This window comes from Fusarium tjaetaba (genome assembly GCF_013396195.1).
Source record: "Fusarium tjaetaba strain NRRL 66243 chromosome Unknown NRRL66243_c0000326, whole genome shotgun sequence".
Classification (NCBI taxonomy): Eukaryota; Fungi; Ascomycota; class Sordariomycetes; order Hypocreales; family Nectriaceae; genus Fusarium; species Fusarium tjaetaba.
Window position 1 is genome coordinate 455 of NW_023501522.1, and position 24,854 is coordinate 25,308.

Below are 24,854 nucleotides of genomic sequence, written 5' to 3' on the forward strand. Positions count from 1 at the left end.
AGGTAGGGCAGACAGAGAGAAGGAGCTTCTCTGGTCCAAGCCAAAGACCTACGGAATGGGGAGAAGTGGGGATGATTGGGAGCTGGGAGATGCTTGCCGTCATGGAAGCTTTCTAGAAGGTTGTGCACGGACCTGTCAAGGGCTCGGGCTTCTCGGGCGCTTGTTCTACAGGCACTTCTGCTGCTCTTCGGTGCAGCTCCCGAACTGGGAACAATCCAAGCTTCCTCTTTCAATGAGGATTCATTGGACTGTGTACATGTTGTCCTACTGTACGTACGTGCCGAGTCTCTAAGGTAAGCACCTGTGAACTATCATGACATCGCCGAGAATCTTTTTCTTGGAGTGGATTCACAGGTGTGACTGATTTCATCCATCATGCTTTCCCTCTTCTTAACACATCAATGATCTACAAGCCTGCCTGCCTAAGTTAGGTAGGCACCAACCGAAGAGACGAAGCGCAAGTCCAGAATAGGTAGCTTTCTCCAAAACCAAGTACTACCAAATGGGAACGGATGATTTATGTTACCCTTTGCCAGTGCTCGCACTATGATGATTTTTGAGACTCGTTGGCTGCGCGTATTTGGTATCTCAATCTCTTTTCTTTTCCTATTTCTGTTTCTATTTCTCTTTCTCCACAAGCTCAGAAGCTGGTTTCCTAGCTTTGGTGTTAGTTAGCAACCTGAGAAGGCTTCTGAGCTGACGCATTTATTTTCCCGAAAGCAGAATCACCTAAAACAACAAAGGGGCTGAAAAGGAACTTGGAGCCCCGATGCGTTCATCTCTTCCCAGCTAGGTACGGGCGACTCTGGCATGCAACGAGGATGATGGTTCTTCGCTAGTCATCAGCCACCAAACAATCCCGACATTTCTTGTTCTCATCCACGGTGGCCTGGGTGGGCAATAGGGAATTGCATGGCAGGGGTGCGTGCTAAGAAGTTTCGTCAGGTTTGAACGCTACAGTTATTTGCTTTGCTTGGCTTTGCAAACATCGTGAGGCCAATCCATTGATCAGAACGTCAAGTTGGCTCTGGCAGTTCGTTAAGGTACATTTCCCGACAAAGCTCTCCCATTCCAATGAGCTCGATAGCAAGGATTTCAGTTAACACTCAATGTTACGACACTTTTCACAATTGTTCTATGACTTCATTCGATTTCAATTCCTTTTGGCCAACCATAAGAAGGCCTCCAGCTACTGTACTGTCCTAACCTAGCACGACAAAACCAGTGGTTTTTAAATCATCATTGGTAGGTACTTAGCGGTTTCTTCTCTACTCTCATCGAGCTACCCGGGTATCGTTCCTGTAATGATAAAAGTACAAATCCCACCGCCTCCCCTACGTCCCCATTACTCCAGTCCGCGGCAAGTTTTCGTTGCCTCTTGATAGCATGCTGTATAGGGTGACTTTCAACCCTACAGAGCGATAGAAATACATACAATATGAACACCATGAAAATGAGTGTCCCACGGCCGCAACCCAATTGAAGAAGCAAAAATGATATCAGCCAAAAACCCCTACGCCAAAGATAAAGCCGTCCGATTTTATGCAGTCCGTTAAGTCGAGATTTTCAACTTCGTTAGACAAGTCTCAGGACCCTGCCGCAAGGCATGAGTCCAATATGCCATCCAGCATATCAGCATCCTGACTTTCCGCACCTTCCCACCATGCTTCCGTGTCTATATCCATGGCATCAGGGTAACCATTCGCAAGCTCAAAGACATGTCCTCCATTTGCCTCTGAATCATGTTTCTCGTCTGTGTAGGCTTCAGGTGGCTGATCACACACCCAGGTATAGTCATCCCAATTCTCCAGCTCCCCTTCCCGGTATCCATATATAACCTGTGTCATTAACACAGGAAACTGAGCCATTCCTGTGTCCGCCATCTCTAAGGACAAGCGAAGATCGGACATTCCCAAGGGCCCTCTTTCGCTCGCAGCCCTGGATTCAATTGGCAAAAGCCCGCTCTTGTCTCTGGAGATTTCGCCTCGTATCGCAGCTTCTTCTTCGTATTCCAGCTGTCGCCTGTACTTGTGCGTCTGAATCCATGTCGTCCCGACGCCAAACCCAGCACTGCCTGATTCACCAGGTCCATTACTCCGCGTGCGGCTGAAGACCTGTGTAAGGACCTCCTTGATAAAAGTTTCCACAGCTACCGACAGAAATTGGGGGGCATCCGCTGTGTGCCCATTGACCAGTCCTGCCTCGTAGCAAGAGGGTATCATTCGGCCGGAGATCATATTGATGTCAGGAAACTCGCCTGATTCGACCGCCAAAGGTTGAGCATAACGTTTTCGAATTTCTAAATCGAAATCTTGCACTTTGTTAAAGCTTTTCCAAAGTAGAAACGTTTCGATAGAATACATACTCATGTTGTTTATGCTTCCTGCCGTCGGGGTGGCATCTGTTACTGTGGAAAGTTTGCGACGTGTATCGGCAAAGATGTTGGATATGCTCTCGTGAGGATCCCACTTGTTACTGGTCAGCAGTTGGATATGATGCGGTATGGAGGCGCTGACATCGTTCTGTACCAAATCTTTGATGCGCCTGCGGTCTCGGGTTGGCAGTTGCATGACATCTCCCTTCAACCTCCGTTCCGTAGCATCTCCGGATACTGGCTTGGTCCCTGTCGTCGCCGCAGGCTTATCGTTGGCGCTGACCCAGGGGGCCAGCCCTTGATCGGGCATCTCTCGAGTAACATTTCCATATATGGCGGCAACGAGATTATTGTGTAGGTGTTCTTTGTCCCCTGGGCCTGCGAGGATAGGGTCTATTCGTTCAGAATATTCGGTCTGGTTTAAGCGTCCTGAAGATATGTGAGTAATTGCGCATGCGTACTTGATAGATGTCGTAGCATCTACCTATCAGGAATTCGGTCGTTGATTCTTTATATATTGCCCATTTCTCGTTGCCAATGGCAGCCTTGAGCGCAGTATATAGCGGTTCGAGGTCAATTCGGGCGGGTATGATCTGGCTTGACTTTGCTATCTTTGGCGCACCAGAGATAGACCCAGTAAGTGTCTTGTTGGATAAAATCGGCGTCGAGAGGCTGACGGATGGACGGCTCAAAGCCGCGGGGTCGATGTCTGGCATCTTGATAGGAGTTGAATAAGCGACAGCGTCGCGTGCGACAAAATAGCGCGGCACGGCGCGATAAAAAGACACATGAGTTGGACGAAACGAACGGGGGCTTTGATGCGATCACTATGGTGACGTTAAGCTGATGAGAAAGGCATGCTGCGTCGTGTAAGTTGATGGGCGACTCGTTCTGCTGTTGACGTGAGGTTAAAGGTGAATGTATGCTTTCGAGTGTAGTTGGATTTTTGCCGCGAGCACACCCAGCCAGGGATACACCAGCGCATTGTTAAGGTTTTTTGTACTTGAATCGCTGCCTAATAGTCGAGGGAGCTCAGGTCCCCGCTACATCAAACCTCTAAAACAGGCACTAAGCAACTCGCCCTGCATCACTACCAACTTTGTTCTGTCGCGCCTGTCGCGTCTGAGCTTCATGATCCCAATCACGCTGATATTGGACAAGATACCCAGAGCTTTTGCCTGCGCATAAGCCTCTTGATCGGATTACCTCCCGAACAAAGATTCTCTGCAATTATATTGTTCACCAGCCCCATTCCTATACTTGCTTGAGTGGCCCGCGACGATGCCGTCATGGCTCCCGATCGCATCACCAACGCTATTGACAGCCTGATAACCCACATCGTACCCAGTGATCCCAATGATCCTGAAGATGTTGCGCAAGAACGTCACGACACTTGCTTCGAAATTGTCAAATCGATAATAGACAGGTATGCTCCTCTTCCCAAATGTATCCGAAAAATATGCCAAAACTCACCCACCATTCGCGGTCTAGCCCAGTTTCCCCCGCTATTTCTTCTGATGTCAACCACGCCTCCGACCTTATAAAACGAAAGCTCATTCAGAGCAATCCCTCCCAAGCTCTGCGCTTCTCGAATTTATATACCCGACTGCTTTCACTTCCTGTGCTGGAACATAAATGGGCAATACTCTACCTCCTCTATCAGCTCGCTGATTCCCCAGACCCTAGCGAACCGCTCCCACTGAGCCCGGTGAAGCCTTCGGCGCCCAATTACCGAGACGCCATCAGTCGCGATGCTATCAAACGCCAAGGTCGGGAACGCACCAGTAGGGCCTCTCGCTTTGAGGAGGAGCAATTCAAGGAGGCGTTTCAGTCAGAGGGACTCAAGAAAGTTACACAAAAAGAGAGCAAGCCATCCAGCAAAGAGGGGGATCCACGCCCTGAGCAAGTAAAAAGAGATGTTTCACTGAAATCAACCTTGCTGGCAAATAATTACTCGGAAATAGAGCCTCTAGAGTCGGTCATCCTTAGAGATCTTCCCTTTACTCTGCAGGGGCTATCATCAACCAATCTACCCTTCGCAAAATCAGATCTTATCAAATTACCGGCGACACTTCCTTTGCCAATCATTTCCCTACTTCACACTTTGGCTGAGCCTTCGCTGCTTTATCGCGGCCTCGACGGGTTCTGCAAGACTCCCGCAAAAGGGCTACTAGGCCAAAGCCTCAGAGCTGCTATCCACGGTGAGCTCAAGTCATATCTGAGTTTGATAGCAACTCTCGAGACCCAGATACGGAGAGCACTTGCATCTCTTGACGAGGAGGCTCCAAGAGAAGGTATCGGAAGAACAGGCGTCACGCTCAAAAGATGTGTAGTATGGACACGCGAAGCAACAATGGGCCTCAGGTTGATGAGCCTCATTGCTGAGGAATCTGAGAAGAACAGAGGGGGCCAGCTTGTCTCCCTAATTCATAGTTTCTCTTCTTCTCATGGAGATCCTGTGGTGGCCGCATTCGCAGAGAGATTATTAAGGAGTTTTACACGGCCATTTTACGACATTTTGCGGCACTGGATCTATGACGGTGAACTGTCCGACCCTTTCCAGGAATTTTTTGTTAGAGAGCAGGCTCCTGACAAAGAGCAAGCGAAGGCTAAGGGTGCAGGCAATGTCTGGGAGGATAAGTTTGAGATCGCTACAGACATGATCCCCAGCATAATTACTCAGGACTTTGCCCAGAAGGTCTTCCTAATCGGCAAGTCACTAAACTTCATTCGACATAGCTGCGGTGATGCCATGTGGGTTGAGGATTACTCTAAAGCTGCTTCCAAAGAGTTAAGGTATGGCGACACAGCTACCTTAGAAGCCTGGATCGATGAAGCTTACAAGACCACCATGAAGCGTCTCATCGACTTGATGGCCAACAAGTTTCACTTATTCAAACATCTTCAGGCGCTCAAGAACTACATCCTTCTAGGACAAGGAGATTTTATTGCACTCCTCATGGAATCTCTGGCTGCCAACCTTGACCGTCCGGCTGGGGCACAGTACAGACATACTCTGACGGCGCAATTGGAACACGCTATTCGGGGATCAAATGCTCAGTATGATTCTCCCGAGGTTCTACGGCGTCTAGATGCGCGCATGCTGCAACTATCTCATGGTGATATCGGATGGGATTGCTTTACCCTTGAATATAAGATCGATGCACCTGTCGATGTTGTCGTGACAGAGTGGGGGAATAGACAATATCTGAAAGTCTTCAATTTTCTCTGGCGTATCAAGCGAGTAGAATTTGCAGTACTCTCAACCTGGCGGAAGTGCATGACGGGTGCTCGTGGAGTTCTTCAGAACTCCGACCCTGCCGTCTCTCAAACGTGGAAGTCCACACGCGGTGTCCTGGCCGAGATGATTCACTTTGTGGGCCAGCTCCAATACTACATCTTGTTCGAGGTCATCGAATCCTCGTGGGGCGAGCTTCAAAAACGGATCCAAAAGGAGGACTGCACTTTGGATGACCTGATCAAGGCGCATACACGGTACCTCAACGACATCACTCACAAAGGTCTTCTCGGGGCAAAACGACGTGCGCACAGCTCTGATGAAGATGACCGCACGACATATATGATGCAGCTCGGCGAAATCTTGCGGTTCATGCTCAGCTACAGAGACTCTGTTGACGGACTTTACAGCTGGAGCGTGTCAGACTTCACGCAACGTCAGGAGGCCGATGTCAGAAGTACCACACGCCACAACGATGATCACGATGGCCTTGACACACCGATGACAGGTTCTGGTGGCGTGGCCTCCGAGTTTCCCGTTCTACAAGAGCGCCTTCGACACTTGGGTGCATCGTTCCGAACTCGTGTGCAGATCCTCCTGGGTGACCTTGCGTATCAACCAGATGTGGATATGCGATTCCTTGGTGTTGCCATGAACTTCAACGACGTTTATCAGCCGACACGACGGAAGACTAAGGCAGCTCCTGGAACTACGACGACGGCGCGAAGTGCCTCTACAAACAGAGGCGAGAAGTGAAGGGGGCCAGTTTTGTGTAAGCATGGATCATGCAAGTTGCAATAGTTGTCATGCATGATGATATGGAAAGAATTACATCTGTAGGTAGGAAAAGGGCTAAAAAGCGCATGGTTCTTCATGCACCTGTAGGACGCCCCTTGTTCCCATATTCTTACTTGTCTTGTGAAACATGATCCGGCTGTGGTGACACTGACATCATTGCTCCTTACGTGGTCTATCATGAGTTTCTCTATTCTATTACATACCTAGACAAAGGATGCAAAGCCTAGATCAATATAATGGATACTGAGCTAGACTTTGCCTGTCCATTTTTGCCAAGCGTGATTGGAAAGATTCTGGACTCTGTACCTCATAACTGCTGAACTGATATAGTAGGAATTGTCTTGTATGGAACTACTCACGTAAGTGGCAGTGAATTCGTGGTATCCGCTTTGCCAAATATCCATGCCATTAACGACGACATATTGATATATAACCTCGCCTTCCCATTCCAGCGCTCTACTGTTTATCTGCTTCAGACTATCTCATTTCATAAGCTAGTCGAATGCTTACCCTTTCTTATAGATACTGAACCATAAGCAGACCTACCTACCCATTATCAAAGCTATTCTAGACATGGCTTATAAGCACATAACGATAAGCAAACCTAGCAGATATAGTAGGATGCTACATACAACAACTGGAAACTAAAAAATGACGTCGGCTAAGCGTTCGGGGTAACTGATCCCATAAGACAAACATATGCTACTTCAATACCTTGCATGACCTATACTTAGGTATTCGACAGGATTAATAGGTTACAACATCTAGGCTACATAGTGTCACAGCATTCTCGACTGCTTCCAAGTCTCTATAATTAATACTTATCCCTGCCAAAAGCAACAACGTGCACTATGCATACTTCACATCCCGAAATCGCTTTTCCAAATCCATAGGCCCTCATCGCCATAAATTTCATTAATCATACCCAGTACGAAAACCACCATCCAGACGTATCGATATCTATGTTTCCCTCCCTTACAGATATCCCTGATCCGAAGGTAAATAGACTTCGGCCGGAAACCCAGATACATAGACTATCATCAACTATCACATCTAGGAAATCTAGGAATATCCCGGTTACAGTACAGATACAGCTATATATACTACAGTACCGCTTCTAACCTACATACGTCCTTAACCCCAGCATCTCCACATGGACACATCTTCCGGCACCCCACCAACCTTTCCAGCCCAGTCTTAGCCAAGTACCTAACGTTAGGAGTCAGTAAACACAACTGCTACCTGCTGAGAAAAGATACGACAGGATAGGCATGCGCGGAGTTAGAGGTAAGGTAAGCCTGTATTACAGCTCACCAATTCTCATGACAATGTCAGTTCTCGGGTGCGCCGGAGCGCTAATGGCTGGTTTCCGGTTGGGGCCATGCTCTGTCACCTCCCTTTGGCGCTGACATCTGGCCATCCAAGTAGAGGAGCCGACTCTACAGAGTACCTTACAGAGTACTCTGTAGCAGTGGGGCGGGGGGGTGTCAGATATGTATACATAAGAAGAAAGGTTGGATTCTCCCCAGTCGCTTACAAGTATATCACAAAACGGGCTTTCGCTCGCCTGGAGCTCAGGCATGGTTCAATACCGACTATGTCCATTACCCAGGTCCCAGGGCCTAGAACCTCTTGCCCTTGAGGGATTATGGTATGTTTGGTGATCCGCGGAGCCTTCTACGATCATCTCGGGTAAAGTCTACGCATAGCTTTCCTCAAGCTATACCAGCTTTTCGGAATGGTAGGCCATAGTAACAGACACCTCATACTATCTCGTCTCCCTCAACAAATTCTCCCACGGCTAAGCGCATATGCACATGTATGCAGGCACATAACTTCCAGTTTGTTGATTAATCAAAAGAGTCGTGATTCCTCTGACCCCTGTTGACTCAGAATGTGGTTATCTCCCTGGTTTGGCAGGTAAATTGCCGCGTTGTTTGTTGCACGGGCATTCCTCAGTGCTCGTCATGTCATGAGACATCCATTGCTCCTCTGGATGTCGGAGACACTCAAGTGCTGTGTTTGCAGGCAACTCAGGTTGTGGCACGTATCGTTACGCCTAGGCAACACCAGTTCATTGAGCATATTCGACGTGGCCAGGTGTGTGCCTTGATACAGCGCCAGGGATGTGATAGGATGGATTAGTGTCGATTTCTTATCAATGCGGCTTGGCTGGGCATATTCCGGACCATTGACTTGAAGGCATCATTTCAAAAAGTGTCATTTTGATTGTGGTCCATCTATGGCACGGAGACCAACGATTGGTTTGCTGTTAGTGCTGGATACTACTGGTAAGAATCACGAATGACTAGGTACCTACCTAGGTAGACTACCAGGGGCAAAACCGCACGGTACTACGGAGTAGTTACTGGTAGTAACTAATGCATGGAAAATTCTCGCCTACTCCTTTGCTCCCTCTGCTTGGGGTGAGTGGCTGGCCTTCTGGAATATATTGAACTGCGTAAAAAGCCGGGGCTGCCTGTCGTCTGTTCGGGAACAGGCCTACGGCCCCCACAATTGATTCATAATTGCACCAGTGAGAAACAAGGGGCTTCAGTGGCATTGCTGACGTTTCGCTGCCTGTGGTCCAGAAAGCTGGTGCTGGTGATGGCTTGTTCGTACATAATTAGTCGTAGGATCAGGAACATACTGGTAATACTGGTACCTCCTATCTGGTACTTGTCTTTTCCTTCTGTGCGGGTTCTGAGATACAGAACGAGGCCTCGTTTATCAACTAAGGTAACGATGACAACCTTGGCCATTCTTTACATGTCAGCCTTCCGTCTCGCCGTTCCCCTTTTAGACGGATTTGTTGTTTCCTTTCTGTAACTGGGATACCTTTGTTCGGAGCGGTCCTGGTAACAACACACTTGTTCAGTGGCTGAGGTCCCTCCAATGATATCGGCATGATGCAGGGCAATCACCAGGGAAGCAGTTATTGGCTGTGAACCAGCAAAGTCAGGGTCACAACTCCAATGCCTTTCTTTCTTTCTTTTAGGTGGACTTAACTGGGCTGAAGTGCTACTGGTAGTCAGTTCTTGTATCTATACGGAGTACCTGCCCCCCTTTCGATAATGTGGCTCTTGAGGAAGGGGAGAGACCGTGCCTGTTGCACCATTTCGCTATGGTGCTTGTCATATCAAGACAGTTTCGACGATACACACCAAGATTTCTGATGGGCGGCGGTGGTCTCCTCCCTACCTTAAGAGCCTACCTTACATAAGTAGGTATACCTACCTAGTAAGTACAAGTAGTTTTTGTTCGTCACTTGCAAACGCCAAAACAATGCAGGCTTTGAACGAAATGGGCCACGGAGGGTTCGGGGGTGAGGTAAGGTAATGGCTGGAATATGTATACTGTATGTACGGGTATCCAGGTCAGGGATGTCATTATACACGGTGTGTGTCCTCTTCCCTGTTGGTGCCGTGCATGGATACCTGGTCAGGTAGAAACATGTACCTGCTTCCTTAGCACCAAAGCCAAGACATGGCACCCGTCCTGTTGGCTGTTCCCCAGGTTTTGTCGCTTTTGCCCTTGCTAAGTTGTTGGCTTGTTATGTCGTCGTCTCACAGGCCGGCTCGCCCTGTCAATGCTGTTCGCTGATAACGTACCTTTTGACGGCGTCGGTATCGTGCAATGACAGTGATGCCCTTGTCTGCCCCGGCTTTGGTTGGGACCTGGGTTGGTATTCATTCAAATCAGGCTCAGGCTCAGGTTGGGTTGTGAGATGAGGTACCCAGACTGCGTCGATAATACGGTACGGTACCTCACTTATCCCATCCCATCCCATCCCTATCGTTTTGGCAATAGCACTCCCCTTTATAAACTGGCCGTCCGCCCTTTTCCCCGAATTGTTCTTTTCCTATCTCTTACCTACCTTATCTACCTTACCTGGATAAGTATCTGAAAAGGTTAAACCAATCTTTCATTGCCTCACCCTTGACCCTGGCTGCTTTGCATACGCGCAAGATCTTTCAGTTGTTTTCACCAGGACTCTTCTCATCCTAACAACAGCAGCCATTAGCCAGTATCCCGGCTGCCGAGATACCCCTTCCGTGGCGACCTCGAAACCTCAAGTCGGGGCAGAGAATTTGAGAAAGAAGAGAGAAAAAGAGAAAAAACATTGCTATCAGTATACGCTCGAGCCTAAGGATACGATATCCTGACCTGACGTGTATCACAAAGTCTACTGGGGCCAGCTCCATCACATATCCACAGTTTACGCAAGCTGCTTTGTTTCTATTCTGGTATGTACTGCACGGTACTTGTTGACTTTTAAGTCAGCTTCACCCATATCAATGAATCTTCTTCTAACAACACATTCACCCAGAAACTATAATCTGTTTTTTGTCTTCTGAAGCGAAAAAGAAACATGCCTGGTCAACACTCGTCCTCCATCCAGGGTGCACCTCGCAACATGAGAGTCGTCACTTCGCAAGACCTCCTCTATACCAGTATCACTGCTACTCTTTCCACCAAAACGAACCGCCCCTCAACTCCAGTCCACCATATCCAAGAGGATGACTATACCGTACCCGCTCCTCCCCCACCCAGCCCTGTTAGCTTTAGGCCTGAACATTGGACCTCGTCTGGCCGCCGTTGAGCTGCAAGCCCTTTAGCTGCCCGGGGAAACTTAAATGGCTCTGGCGAAGCCTCGCTAGGTACCCATGTAACCCGTCCATACTTGGAAATGGATAAGAAAACCTTTATTCTGTTTTGCCTTGGAGGAATGTTTCATTGCTTTGCTATTTATTCTGCTGGCGTTATCACGATATCACATTAGTGCGCTCCGGAGTCTTGGTACAGATCGAATAATTGGAGTATGAAGTGTTCTTTTTTTATATGCAAACCATCATGAGGACTGTGGATTTTGGATAATGGCGCGTTTTATTTGATCCAAGCAGCAAGCAACACTTTACAGCTAGGTATCGTTCTTGGTGTCTCTTTTCAGAGAATCAGTCATGTATAGCTCTCACGTGGTTTTTCTAAAAATATTGTTCTTTATTAATGAGGCTGGAGAGCTAACGGTTACTGCCGCTCTTGTATTATATGAACACAATGTTTCGAGAGATAGAAATGCAATCATGTGTACCTGAGGGATATTATGACATTTACTACTGGCGTACTGGGAAACAAAGAACGCTGATTGACCTGCTGGACCACCATATTACACAGAAAGGTTAAGCTGCCTCTGGACTACCCCAAGTACTCTAGACATATAAGAACGTGTGCTTGCCCATCAGGCCACTACATCAACATGTACTTGATCTAGTCTTGTAAAGGAACAGTTTTACTGGTAATACCCGAGCCAGTGTTGGGGGAGCATGGCTAGGGTTATGTACAAAGACGTTCAGCTTTCCCTTGTATTAGGAGTACAGACAGATTTAAACACTTATACCGACTTTCGAGGCCATAGAGACATACGGATGAAAATTTAGGGCACTTCGTTCCTATAGAAATGTCATCACGACCATGGAAGCATAGATCAGTTGTGCCTGAGGTGCTGATTCGTATCGACACCTCATACCAGTACGGGCAAAAATTGACCAAGGTTAGGTAACTAGGTACTATACTATAGTACTACATATTAGTATGTACTCCGTACTGTACCTTAAATTAGTACACGTAGCAGCTGAAGGTCAACATCACATACAGTGATACGGAGTACTGGGCCTCAGCTAGCTCAGCCGTCTATACTGGTCCGTGCACCACTTAACTTTATTCGCGAGTGGGGGGGAACAGCTTTACGCGTGTGAGACGCGACGAGCACGCCAGAACGCGTCTAGATCTTCGCGTTCCCCTTGACGACGGAGCACATTCCATCTTTTTGTGGACGTGACTTCCACTTTCCAAGACATCGCCTTTACTTTCCCAATCTTCTCAATTTTCTTCACTGCAACTTCTGCGATTGGGTCCTCTCACTTGATGACCACGACTTCCTTGCTTGCAAAGGTCGTTCTTGATATTTCGATTTTCTCATCTGCTCCTTCACTTAAATCGCTTCCTCACGTGTTTCAGCTCTCACAGAGAATTGAGGATGCCTCGACCGGCCAGGCGCAACCAAGCTGCACCTTCTGCTAGCCATTCCATTACCAACTTCACCCGTGTCTCGAAAGCTTGTACCCCAAACGATACTGCTAAGAAAATTGTCGCCCTGCCTGCATCTTCGGTAGTCACTAGGAAACGAAAAGCGGTCACAGATGGAGAAGATACCCATCCGAGAACCAAGGCTCGGACTGCCTCGTTTGCACCCAGCAGTGACGATGAACTTGCCACGCCTATAAAGCCCGTATCAAAGAACCAGGAACTGGCTGCGAGCCGGGCTGCGAAGAATGTGCCAAAAGGGAAGCGAACTGCGAAGGCAACTCCCTCAAGGGCGAGAGCTGCCCACAAGCCCATAGGGACCACACCTCTTTCTGAGAGCAAGAGGCAAGGAAAGACAGTGCAAACCAAACTCGACAATGTATTCAAAACGCTGCGCAAGCAGGCGGTCGACAAGGATGCACTTCCTCTCCATCTTGCCGAGCTCGTTGATATACATCGGTCGTTTGTCAAGACAATTATGATCCAGTTTGCTCACAACGGTAACAATTCACCTATCGACATACGCACACTTGCGCCACATATTTCTCAATCGTGGGGTAAACGCCAGGTCACTATCGAGGATATTCGACGATGCATCGCTATACAAACTTCGACAAAAACCAACACTCGCTCACCATTCATGATTGCCGACTATGGCCGGGGAAAGATATGTGTTGAGCGCTCTTCTGTCGACATGGCACCAATCCATGAAGAGCGTTTGCTGAAACAATTTGAAATCAATTTGAGAACATTAGGCACCGAACGCTCCGCCGATGAAATGGACATTGACCTTCCGTTGGATAGTCTCTCACTGAACGAACTACCCCAAGTGGAGATAAAGAACATGGACAACAGAACAACGGCGAATCCAATTCTCAACAAAGGTCAGCGTGCGTTGTCGGAGCTTAAGAGTGGCATTGTGACGAAGCAGCATGAGAAGGCAGCAAGACAAAACGCGGCATCCAGCAGCCCCCTCCTCAACCCAGATGGTACAAAGATGAGCCTGCTTGATCGGCTACGATTAAAACAATTAGCTAAAGCCAATGAACCCCTTCCCCCTTCTGGGCCCGAGCTTCAGCGACGTGCAGCCCTCAATCGCGTGGGCGATGTTGCAGCAACCATTTCAATGCTGAGCCTATCCAACCCAATGTCCCTGCCACGACAGGCTTTTACGATGGCAGTTATACTTGAGAAGCTCAAAGACTCTCTCCGGGTTCCGGTATCCAAGGAGGAGGGGGCAGCTTGCGTGCGCTTGATTGCCAGCGAGGTCGCCCCGGAGTGGCTTCGAGTCGTTACAATCGGAGGCAGAGAAAACGTGGTTGTGCAGCGTAGCAGCCAACCCGTTGATCGAGTACTACAGAGTCGTGTACAGAAGCTGTTGGCCTAGGGACAACAACGGAGGAACTGTGGTGTGCATGTTTAGATATGAGAATACCCTGGGGAGGCATGGCTTTTCGGTGAGACTACTGGACGAACATATACACAAGCATTGAGAGGAGTTGGCGTTCTAGCATCTGATTCTATGACAGAACTTGTATTACAACCTGGCGTTTGCTTGTAGACGCTGCAATAAGAAACCAGATTAGAAAGAGATCTGATCTGCTAAGCCCATTGACCAGATTTTTGTATCCACCTCTACCTTACTCTGTAGGCAAACGTCTCATAACGGAAATCCTAAACGGTACCCCCGAATAAAATGTGGATTCACGATGACCCGTATCGGAAGCACCATTCCGACCCGGCAGACCGCACCCGAACACCAGCGCCGATGTCCGGGTTATTCCCAAAACAACCCAAGATTCAGTGTAAGAAACTGCGCCGGAATGCACTCCGAGATCTTTCACAGTCACTTGCAAACGTCTCCAGTCCTGGGGAGTTGTCGCCCGTTTGGTTATGGGTGTTGGTGTTCGGTATTGGAGCTGATTGTGAATAGACTGCCATGTGAATATCACACACATATCAGCAACTATTTATGCATTGATGTGATCGATGACTTGAGGTTCAATGGTGAAGAAGAAGTGGAGAGGGGGTGATCCCATGCATGGTACTGCTTTTGCTAGGATGTAGTAATCGAGGGCTCTTGGGGACGAAGTCTGCAGGAGTTCCTCATGTGGAGCTCTCGTATGCTAAATTGCTAATATATGCCTGTTAGCTGCTGGTCTTTTCGTCCCGTTTGCTTCATTGCTCTGACTTCCTATACTTCTTTAAAATATTGAGTTGTTTGATCAATTTTGTCTGATGCGGGAATGTAAATCCACATTCTTCCCGGAAACCCAAATCAACATCTAGAGCCCAGTGATTACCATGCCGAAGACATTACATGATTCACAGGATGGAATATCATCATCTGCCATGAGCGAGGAAGAATCTTCCCCACAGACTACAGTCCGAGACCCAACCCAAGACGCTATCAACCGCACAACATCACACATATCCGGCCACGATGCGTTCGAATCGGCTGCCATCATCACTGCGTCAGATGGCCATGTGCCTTACCGCGAGGCAGGTGATGAGATCTTTGACAAAGTTTCCTCAAGACGCAAAGTTGCTATCGTGACCGTCCTGTCATTTGGGGCGTTTCTGTCGCCAATATCGAGCACTTCAGTGTTAGCGGCGACACCAGAGGTCGCGAGGACTTTCAACAGCACGGGAAGCATTATAAATCTTAGTAATGCGGCGTATATGATTGTAATGGCGTTATCACCTTTATTCTGGGGGCCCATGAGCCAGGTTTATGGAAGGCGGAGTGTAAGTGCTTGTGGTGCTCTGGTTGGAACCAGGAAGTCAACTCGTTCCCCAAGTCTTGACGGAGTGCCCATAAGAGCAGGAAGAACACTGACATTTTCACAGGCAGCCCTGTCCTCTTCGACTATTTTCTTCTTGCTCAGTCTGGCCACTGCATTGGCTCCTGACCTCACCTCGTTTATCGTCTTTCGGGCGGCTTCGGCGTTCGGGGGCACAGCCTTCATTCTCATCGGCCCAGCATGCATTGGGTAAGTTGCCAGGTTTTTCATTCTTCTACTTATAAAATGTCTCATGTCCTTGAAAGGACCCTGGGTCACAGGTAAGACAGTGAACCATCTTATTGGCGATCGCAACAATAACCTAGACTTGCTCAGTATTAATACTCTGAGCAACCAACCTCTAGAGTCTGGCTGCTTACTCAAATGGCCAGCTCGATCTTCAAGGAGCTTCAATAGCATCGAGTGCCCTGAGAGCCATTGTCGCTGATATGAAATAGTGACATCTACCGTCCAATAGAGCGCGGTGCAGCAATGGGGTGGTTTCTGACCGGCACACTTGTTGGTCCTGCATTTGGACCATTTTTGGGCGGTATCATCGTAACATGGTCTTCGTGGAGGACTATCTTTTGGCTTCAGACAGGACTGGCTGCTGCCGGAGTACTCGGCGTGTACTTTGTTGTATGCGAAACAGCTCATCACCTCAAGATCAACGATCTGAAAAGCCTCTCGGGCAAGAAAAGGACACTGAAGGTTCTCGGCATGATCAGCCCGATGCGAGTCTTGCGCCTATTCCAATTCTTCAATATTGCACTGGTGGCTTTTGGCAGTGCATCCTTAACCTGGAACATGTACAGCCTCCTAACACCGGTCCGTTATGTTTTGAATCCCCGCTTCAAGCTCGACTCGCCGTTGCTTTCGGGTCTGTTTTACCTGGCACCCGGCTTCGGTTACCTGGTAGGGACTTTCGGAGGTGGACACTGGGCGGACATGATGGCCAAGCGATGGATCAAGAAACGTGGAGGTGTCCGTATACCAGAAGATCGACTTCGATCCACCCTGCCTTTCATGGGCGCAATCATGCCGGGAAGCATGCTGGTATATGGCTGGAGTGTCGACAGGGAGGTTGGAGGTATTCCAGTGCCTGTTATCGCCATGTTCGTACAGGGCGTGGCGCAATTGTTTTGCTTTCCCTCGTACAACACTTACTGTCTCGATGTCATGCCTGGCCATGGGGCAGAGGTGGCTGCAACCAACTTCTTCGCGAGATACCTGGTTGGCTGCATCGCTTCGGCTGTAGTTCTACCGGCAGTCGAAGCTGTCGGCATTGGATGGTTTTCGACCATCTCAGCAGCGTATTTGATAGGCTCAGCTCTGGCGACCATGGCAGCAATTCGATGGGGGAAAGGCTGGCGAGAGAGAACTCAAGCACGGTTAGAGGGTCCCAAGGAAGATGAGAACGAGATCAAAGCCGATCATGATATGGATACAGATCGATCCAAAAGTGCTCAAATATTGGGGCCAAGCTTTGCGTTTGACGGGAGTGATCCAGAACAGCAGAGCCGAAACATAGGCCGTGAGACCTGATTCTTGCAAAGGAATGGGACTAAGAAGGGACATCTTGCAGAGACATTATTGGTCAGATGTAGGCGCGAGCTGTAATACCGAGGATAACGAGACTGAACGGCCAGTATTTGAAGTAGAACTGAGAATCTAGCAAGGGCAAAGAAGTGAAGCGGAGAGGTTGTTTGGCATTTCCGCGAGCTTTTACTTTCCTACAAATAGGGCTGTCACTTCAGGTGAAATAAGGTAGTAGAAAATAAGGGACGATAAACATGTTGCACCCATCAATCATCAATTCCATGTGATACGTAGACACAATCAATATATTATGATGTAATGTATCGGGGGAGAAATGCCAAAGTTTGTTGTTCACCCCAGCCCTCATTTCAGATGAGAACCTGGGAGCTAATAACAAGTACCTAGATAAGCCAGCCTTACAATATTTTTCCCCGTTGCTACTGTTACACTACAGGGCCGTGTTATTGCCACTAACTATCACCCATTTGCCTGAAAGATGTAACCAACCGAAAACTGTATCAACGCAAGCCATGTTGTTTGGTGACATCCTCAGAGTGGGAAGGGTGCAGTGGATGGAAGTGTATGTACATACATAGTGTAGTAGATAGATAACGCAACCTTAAACATTAGGCTTAGTGTTAGGCTTGCCATAGGCTCATGTATGTGCTCGTCGTTTTCTCTGAATTCAAGGTTACACAGTACTACCTTGGCCTTAACGTCTTGGCCTGTTAGCCTGTACGATACACAATAGGGTTTGGGGGGATGATACATGTTCGAACGCCTTGCAAAACGCAAGAATACTTGTTCTCTTCATGTCGAGTTCCTGCGTGCTACGCAACGCAGCATGGTGAGCTACCTTACACTAGTAATGGCCGTGAGATTTTGAGGGATTCCGGCCCGCAAGTCAATCTCAACCCCAGTTGAGTTAAGCGGTTGAGATGAGAGATTCCTTTGTAACTAGCTCAAGACGCCAAAATAAGATGATAACGATACAGGGCTGGTCAATTGCCGCGTGGTGACTGGTCAACACCAGCTTTTCCAACTTGGCCTTACCGCGAGACCCGCCGCCTTTGAAATGACCTTGCATAGCTTTGGAGATTGGATTCTCACAACGACTGCCTCTAACTAGTATCAATTGGGGTTGGGGACTTTAGGAAATGAACCACGACCCAGTCAATCATCCTCAGGTAGGTAGGTACGCCGGGAGGTAGCGATAAACATGCCAATTGCCAAGGAATAAGTTGATCAGAAAATGGCGGGTCCTTTTTTGATGTAAGTCAAACGCTCGCTTAAGAATACGAAGGCATCGGATCTCAAATAACTATCAAGCATATTCAAGTTAATAGAGAAACATAGTGGATACGATAATGCATTATACTTTTGCAACGACATCGGCACAACCTCAAGTAGACTCGGGAAACCCCCCACACCATGGGTCAGTTGCTCTGTGACAGCATAATCGCCAGCAAGACGTTACACGGACGAAACACGAGAACGGGGGCATTGTGTATGTGAAGGGGGTCTCCGTCGTGGAGCATCAACCACAGTGATAACTACCACGTTGCGTATCTAGTGCATCTCCAACAATAGAACATTGGATGCTGAGTCACGGACGTTTCCGATGGTTCTGTCCTGTCCATATCCACAGTAAACGTACGTACATACACACAACGATGACAGACAAAAGAATACATCGTACGGAGTAGTGAACGATGAGCTAATTTACAAGTCAGCGATTTGCAACGTCTTGGGTTTACTCCATAAGCAGAAAGAACCTGACTACAGAGTACTGTACCTTGGGCAAGGCGATGCATGCATCTTTAGAACCGGTTCGCTCGCCCCTTGCACGCACTAAAACGCCCAGTTGGTGACTTCGTGTCAGCAATCGAGCAGCCCTTGGCAATCTGTTGCTACTGGCCTTACGCCATGGTCCATCTGAGATAACATGTGCTGTTTATTATTGTCAGCTCTGCTCGCCAGCCCCTGTCGCTAAACTTCATTTGGAGGTGGCACCTGTGGCGCTGGTGAATTCTCGCGATGCAACCATGGCTAAAAGCTTGGCCAAAAAGACAGTTCAAACTTCAACGGTCATGGATTCTCGCCTCTACTGAATCGCAGAGCAGGTTGGTTGAGAATGAGTGAACTCGCCGTTGCTCTCCTTCGGGTAGAACCAACTACCTCAAGATAGGTATGCAGAGTATTAGACCACGACAGGCTCGATGGCTAATCGTGAGATTCTGTAAAATCAAATCGGCACGCTGGCTGACCCTGAAAAAGACCGACAGTGGGGGTCCATGTTGCTATTCTCAGATTATTGTTGACGTTGACATTGTCTTGGATCGGATCGGCATACAAGGCTTCGCAACCAACGTTACAGAATGAAGCAGTGTGCGTCAATCTCCAACAGTTTTACTTGATACAATTCTCCGTTATGAATGTCCACAGTCATAATAAACCATTTGACACCCGTGGAAAAGAAATAATTGGAGTAGACCCTAAGGACGCGTGGCGGGAGGACCCTCGCCCATCGTGTGTCCCTGTCCTTCGACTGGACGGAAGGGGGCGTGGCTGGGAGAGAGAATCGGGGTTTGCGTAGATTAAGATTCACCGACTTATGTCTTTAGTCTGATTGTTCAGTAAAGGATTCTAAAATCTAAACCGACGGCACCGATCTATATTGCAAGGAAGGGATTGTTTCAACAGCTTGTTGTCAATTCAGAGCTAATTTACTATCGATAATTGGAGTGACGACTTTTCGGAAAGGGTCGAAATGAGATGCCAACAAGCATAAAAGAGGAGGGTCGCTCTCGGCACTCATTTGCCAGTGAGACATGCCTCGAGCCCATTGACTTCCAGGCTGGTCTCTAGCTGGAGATCTCAGCATAGGTAGGTACACACTGCTTACTTGTACACCGCAGTGCGATAGGGACAGTTCCGAGTTCCATGCTTGATGCCTCGTCCAGGACACGAAGAGACAGAGCCGTACCGGCGATGGGTTTGACAGGCGGCTGATTCCATGGTCTCGAATCAGACGCCGATCAGGAGTTGCAGGACGCGCAACCACCGCCAGAGGCAAGCATGGCAATGTTTGAGCTCAGAAGGTTCATGATTGACAAAGTGCGCCATAATCAGCCACGAGAGCCTCTCCCTTCTCTAACAATAGGGGCGGACTGGCCCTCGCTGGGAGACCCACGGGCCCATGTTCCATGGAGCCCCCAGTGCGCGTTCTAATCTTTCTGATTGGGATGGAAGCGACAGAACGTTGCTGGGATATGGCGCAATGACAGGGGATGCAAGGCTTGGGCCAAGCAACGACTCAAGGCTTAGTTAGCTGGAAGCGATTGCCATTGATTGTCCTTGACAAACCTCGTCCTGTCCCCTCGTCGGTAGAGAATACGGAACGACTAGTGAAGCATCAGCAGCCCGTCTCCAGGACAGCGGTAGCGATGGCGGCAGTAGAACCGGCGATGACATTGTCCTGTCCACAACAGTAACGGCCCAGTTGATTGTTTACAACGTGGAGCTGCAACGGATTGGTTCCCAAGGCCCTCGACAGTACTGTATGTATGTATGTCAGATCAGCGGAGACTTGCCAAAATCCAAATTGCTCAGCCAATTGAGTATCAGATATGCCCCGAAGGCGTTTGATGTCGATCGTTGGTTGGATATTTGAAGGATATAGTGTTTTTCATTGGACATCTGTCTCCACCCCCGGCAACACCGTCTGATAATAGAGCGTCAAGGGAAAAGGCATTGTCAAGGCGCCCGTTCCATGATTCGGCAAAATCTAGGTACTTTTCGGTGCTGAAAGCGAGCTGAAGAAGTTGCCAGTGAACCACTTATTACCGTTTCTGGAGCTTTTGGTATCCAGTCTCTAAAGCTTGAACGGAGCCATGTTCCAGTCCTAATTCTTCGATGTTCTCCAAATGCCTGACGTTGACCCAAGTTCCCTGGGTCCCTTGTCAGTAGCGAGACTTGGCTTTTCTTTTTTTTTTTTTTTTGGAAGTACAAGCTTCCCTGCAGGCCTGGTCTCGAAACTGCCCGAGGTGAAGATGAAGACACCTTACATGTACTGTCCGCCATTCACTGTGCAGCGCAGGTACCGTTTGCGCATCCCCAAATTTCCTAGGGTCTCTGGTATCAGTGGTTTGGGTCATTCTTCCTCTCTCCTTTGAGCCCCGAGCCTCTCTCCCTATGGCCTCTCCTTAGCTCTCAACACAGCCACTGAGAAACACCTATTTGTGATCCGTCGAACGCTGCTCTTTGCATCAGCTATAAACATCCTGTCTGCAGTCATGCGTCCCGGGCTCTCCGGGGCATAGGTGAGGTTCCTGACTGCCTAGGCGACGACAGCCACCACCAGATGCAGGTCTAAATTAGAGAGGCCTTCAGTCAAGAAGATGGGTGTAAATAATACAGTACAAAATGTATCTACAGTACGGATACCTACCTAGGTACCTACGTATGTCGGAGATAGAAAGTGAATGTCACCTACAGAAGACTGTCCTTACTCCCTAAATGAGGTTCCATAGTAGCCATACCCCTTCCACTGTCCATCCTTCCCGGTCCCTTTAGCGGAGCCCCGTACCTAGCGGGCCCCATCCGTAGGTACATCCGAGCTGTACTGTGCAGTAGGTAGAGACCTGCCCTGAGTGCTTTCCTCCCTCGTCCCCCTATCGCCCTTTGCAAGGTCCTGGATAGCAACCCCTTGTCCCGTGTCCATAATCCCCTGCTCTCGCCTCTCCTCTCCTGGCCTGGTCTGGCTTCGCTTTTTTTTTCTCCCTCCTATCTCTTCTTGGTCAACTTCTTTTCTCTTATTCCCCCCTCCTTTCTTTTCCCCCTCGTCAACGCCTTCGCTCATCGCTCGGCCTGTTCGTCACTCTCCTCGACGCCCTCTTTTTCTAATCGCAAATTCGACAAGCACCGATCCCGTGTTGCTTCAATCGTTTGCGTCGCGCCGTGCGATTGTGCTGTTCAGCCTCACCCTTACCTCCTTTGATCTTACTGCCGTCGTCTCATGACGAGGTAGTCTTTTCACCTGCCTCATCCTCCGCCCTTTATCGGATAACATCTTTCGTCGACTTACCTTCCAGGATATCTCGACGACTGCCAGTCGTTACTTTCACCTGCAACCTGTTGAAATAAACCCTTCGATGTCGGCCGGCTCCACTACGACTTTCGCTCCGCATACAAGTTAATCTTCGTCATCACCTGTCTCAACCAGTAAATCTTAGCATCGCACGCACCCGCTGTACAAACTCTTGCGAACCGACAACCCCTCGGCCTAAGCGTGCCAGACTCTTCAGCCTAGTATGCAGCGGCGCCATTCAGTCACCATGGCCGCCCGCAACAACAATAATTCGCGAGGCCCATCGGGCAGGAAGATCGATCCTCTTCTCCCCTATTCCATCATTTCAGAAAAAACGAAGAAACCCAGACTTCGTATGCGATCACTTCTGGGCCCCTGCCATGCCCGAAGAGTGTTGACCTGGCTTTTTGGCGTGGCTGTGCTCATCACCCTGATTTTTGTAAAATCCCGAAGTTCTGGCTACAGTGTTGGAAAGATGAGCGGCACCAAGACTCAGCAACCCATTGCGACCGCCACCGTCTTGAACACACACGGCGAAACTGTTGTAATGCTCACCGGTGATATGGATGGTGATGGAAAGCTCGAAACCGTTCCTGAAAACGAATATGTTACTGCTGATGAAAAGAAAGAAGTTGCTGCGCAACTTGAGAAGATGCCTTGGCTGAGATTCCCTCAGTACGTTGAACAGTCTAGTTTAATGCTTTTACTAACTATGTATTCAGCCTCGACGGGTACTTCCATGGTCTTCGGACTATTGTCAGCAAAGCCAACCTTGTTCCCGAATATCCCAATATTACTGATAAGGCTCCGATGCCCTCTCCCACTATGAGCGACCATGTGCCTAAGCCTCAGAAGTACATTCCTTACGACCATGGTAGCGATGTCAAGACCTGCTATCTTGACTCCAAGAAAACGGTACCTGCTCCTGATCTGTATGCTTACAATGGTGTTCCTCAGCACATGCCGGACCCCGCCATCGGTTCGTACAAGCTCCTCGGACTCAGAGACGACATCTGTTTCGATCGTTTCAGTCGGTATGGACCTTACGGTCTGGGTTATAGCAGAGCCCAGGGCGGTCTAGATACTGGCTTGGACACCGAGGCGTCTGGTAACGAGCATGTTTGGGCAGAGACTGGGAAAATCAACTACATCGATGTCAACTGGGCAGATGCACAGGAAGACTGCTACAAGGCCAATAAGCATAGATTCAAGCAGGTCAACCCTGACACTCAGGAACTCTCGGAGACAAGCGACAAGAAGGGACGCATTGCCGTCGTCGTTCGAACATACACCGGCTTCAAGTGGACTGAATTAGCTGTGCTGAACTTCCGGGCGCTTATCAGTGAGCTTTCCCTGCGATCAGGTGGTGAATATCAAGTTCACTTCCTGATGCAGGTGCGAAATATTGATGAGCCCATCTGGTCTGATAAGTGGACTGTACAGCGTATCATCAATGACAACGTCCCTGCTGAGTTCCGAGGCCTGGTATCGCTCTGGAGTGAGCCTCAAATGAGACTCATGTACCCCGGACGATTTGGCGAGACGATCGAGAACCCCAGTGGTGCCGATATTCACGGCATCTACCGTAGCGCCCACTTCCCTCTCCAAGTTTTCGCTATGCAACACCCCGAGTATGAACATTACTGGAACTGGGAGATGGATATGCGATATCTGGGCAGCTACTACGAATTCTTTGACCGCCTAGGCAAGTGGGCCAAGGAGCAGCCTCGAACCCTTCTCTGGGAACGCAGCGCTCGTTACTATATTCCTCCCTACCATGGCACTTGGGAGAACTTTTCTCAAACTGTGCAACAAGACACTCTGGCCTCAGGCCGCGCTCCCATCTTCGGCCCGGTATCGTTCGAGGGCAAGGAACAGCTACGACATGATGAGTGGGGTCAGTCGATGATGCCCCCTTCATGCAGCTCTGATGCTCCGGATCGATCCAAATGTGGCGTTGGTGAAGAGGCTGATATTATCACTCTCAACCCGCTGTTTGACACGGAGCAATCTGGCTGGGTCTTCTCGGACGATGCTACAGGTTACAAGTCTCCTCCTCCGCGACGATGCGCCATCATTACTGCATCACGTCTCAGTCGTCGTCTGTTGATGTCCATGCATGAAGAGGTTTGGCGATACCACCATACCATGTTCTCCGAGATGTTCCCTCCAACAGTTGCGCTGCATCATGGTATGAAGGGAGTGTACGCCCCACACCCAATCTTCCTCGACCGAGCCTGGTACCCTTTCAGTGAAATCGACGCAGCCTTCAACGCCGGTCGTGATCATTCGACATCTGGTCCTGGCAGTCCTTTTGACCAACTCAACGAGCATAATCACAAGGGCACCAGTTGGTACTTTAACAGCGAGTTCGCTGGTCTGATGTGGCGCCGATGGTTGGGCTATGCTCAGCTAGATGGCCGTGGCAAGCATGGAGGTCGTGCCAATGAGGGACGGGAGAGAGGTGGCAAGACAGAAGAGATGAACGAGAACAGCAGCGGCCGGTTATGTCTGCGTGGTATGCTGGTGCATCCCATCAAGTTTGAGCATCCTTCAGAGAAACCTTGAGCCTAGGGACGCGAAACCAAGTCCCTCTTCAACCTTGTCGCCGTCATGAGCAAGGCGACGCTACATGTCCTCACTCTACCAGCGCACATGACAGACATCACCACGCACATATGCATTTGCAGGAGCATCTGTACAAATATACCCACGACTACTGAATGGCAAGACATCCGATTCCTAGTAACACCATGACGATGAGGGAGATGACGCGATTTCTATGCATCCATTTTATCCAGTTCCTTCCTTCGTCCGGCTTGCATTCCGTTTACGGACCCAGCGAACTTGTCCTAGAACTACCTAGACACTTTATTATTTGAACCTTATCATACCTTACTTATTCTTCACTTCCAACGTTTGGGTATTCTCTCGGCCAAGGGTTTCCAG

The 24,854-nt window shown here is 49.0% G+C and overlaps 5 protein-coding genes across 5 annotated transcripts; 4 read left to right on the forward strand and 1 right to left on the reverse strand.

The window, feature by feature from the left end:
• Positions 1-1,586: 1,586 nt before the first annotated feature.
• FTJAE_12213 (transcriptional coactivator HFI1 ADA1) lies at positions 1,587-3,090 on the reverse strand (the record flags this gene model as incomplete). The annotated part of the gene is made up of 3 exons (XM_037345236.1): positions 1,587-2,311; positions 2,366-2,803; positions 2,859-3,090. 3 exons carry the CDS (start codon positions 3,088-3,090, stop codon positions 1,587-1,589), a joined length of 1,395 nt encoding a protein of 464 aa, XP_037200735.1.
• A 573-nt stretch (positions 3,091-3,663) lies between these two features.
• On the forward strand, positions 3,664-6,368 carry FTJAE_12214 (spindle pole body component alp6; the record flags this gene model as incomplete). Its single annotated transcript, XM_037345237.1, has 2 exons — positions 3,664-3,800; positions 3,866-6,368. The coding sequence occupies 2 exons, from the start codon at positions 3,664-3,666 to the stop codon at positions 6,366-6,368; spliced, it is 2,640 nt and encodes an 879-aa protein (XP_037200736.1).
• Positions 6,369-12,447: 6,079 nt separating this feature from the next.
• On the forward strand, positions 12,448-13,881 carry FTJAE_12215 (uncharacterized protein; the record flags this gene model as incomplete). Its single annotated transcript, XM_037345238.1, has 1 exon — positions 12,448-13,881. The coding sequence occupies one exon, from the start codon at positions 12,448-12,450 to the stop codon at positions 13,879-13,881; it is 1,434 nt and encodes a 477-aa protein (XP_037200737.1).
• Positions 13,882-14,846: 965 nt separating this feature from the next.
• Positions 14,847-16,822, forward strand: FTJAE_12216 (dityrosine transporter; the record flags this gene model as incomplete). The annotated part of the gene is made up of 3 exons (XM_037345239.1): positions 14,847-15,242; positions 15,345-15,487; positions 15,736-16,822. 3 exons carry the CDS (start codon positions 14,847-14,849, stop codon positions 16,820-16,822), a joined length of 1,626 nt encoding a protein of 541 aa, XP_037200738.1.
• A 5,330-nt stretch (positions 16,823-22,152) lies between these two features.
• FTJAE_12217 (uncharacterized protein) lies at positions 22,153-24,473 on the forward strand (the record flags this gene model as incomplete). Its single annotated transcript, XM_037345240.1, has 2 exons — positions 22,153-22,580; positions 22,628-24,473. 2 exons carry the CDS (start codon positions 22,153-22,155, stop codon positions 24,471-24,473), a joined length of 2,274 nt encoding a protein of 757 aa, XP_037200739.1.
• Positions 24,474-24,854: the final 381 nt, after the last annotated feature.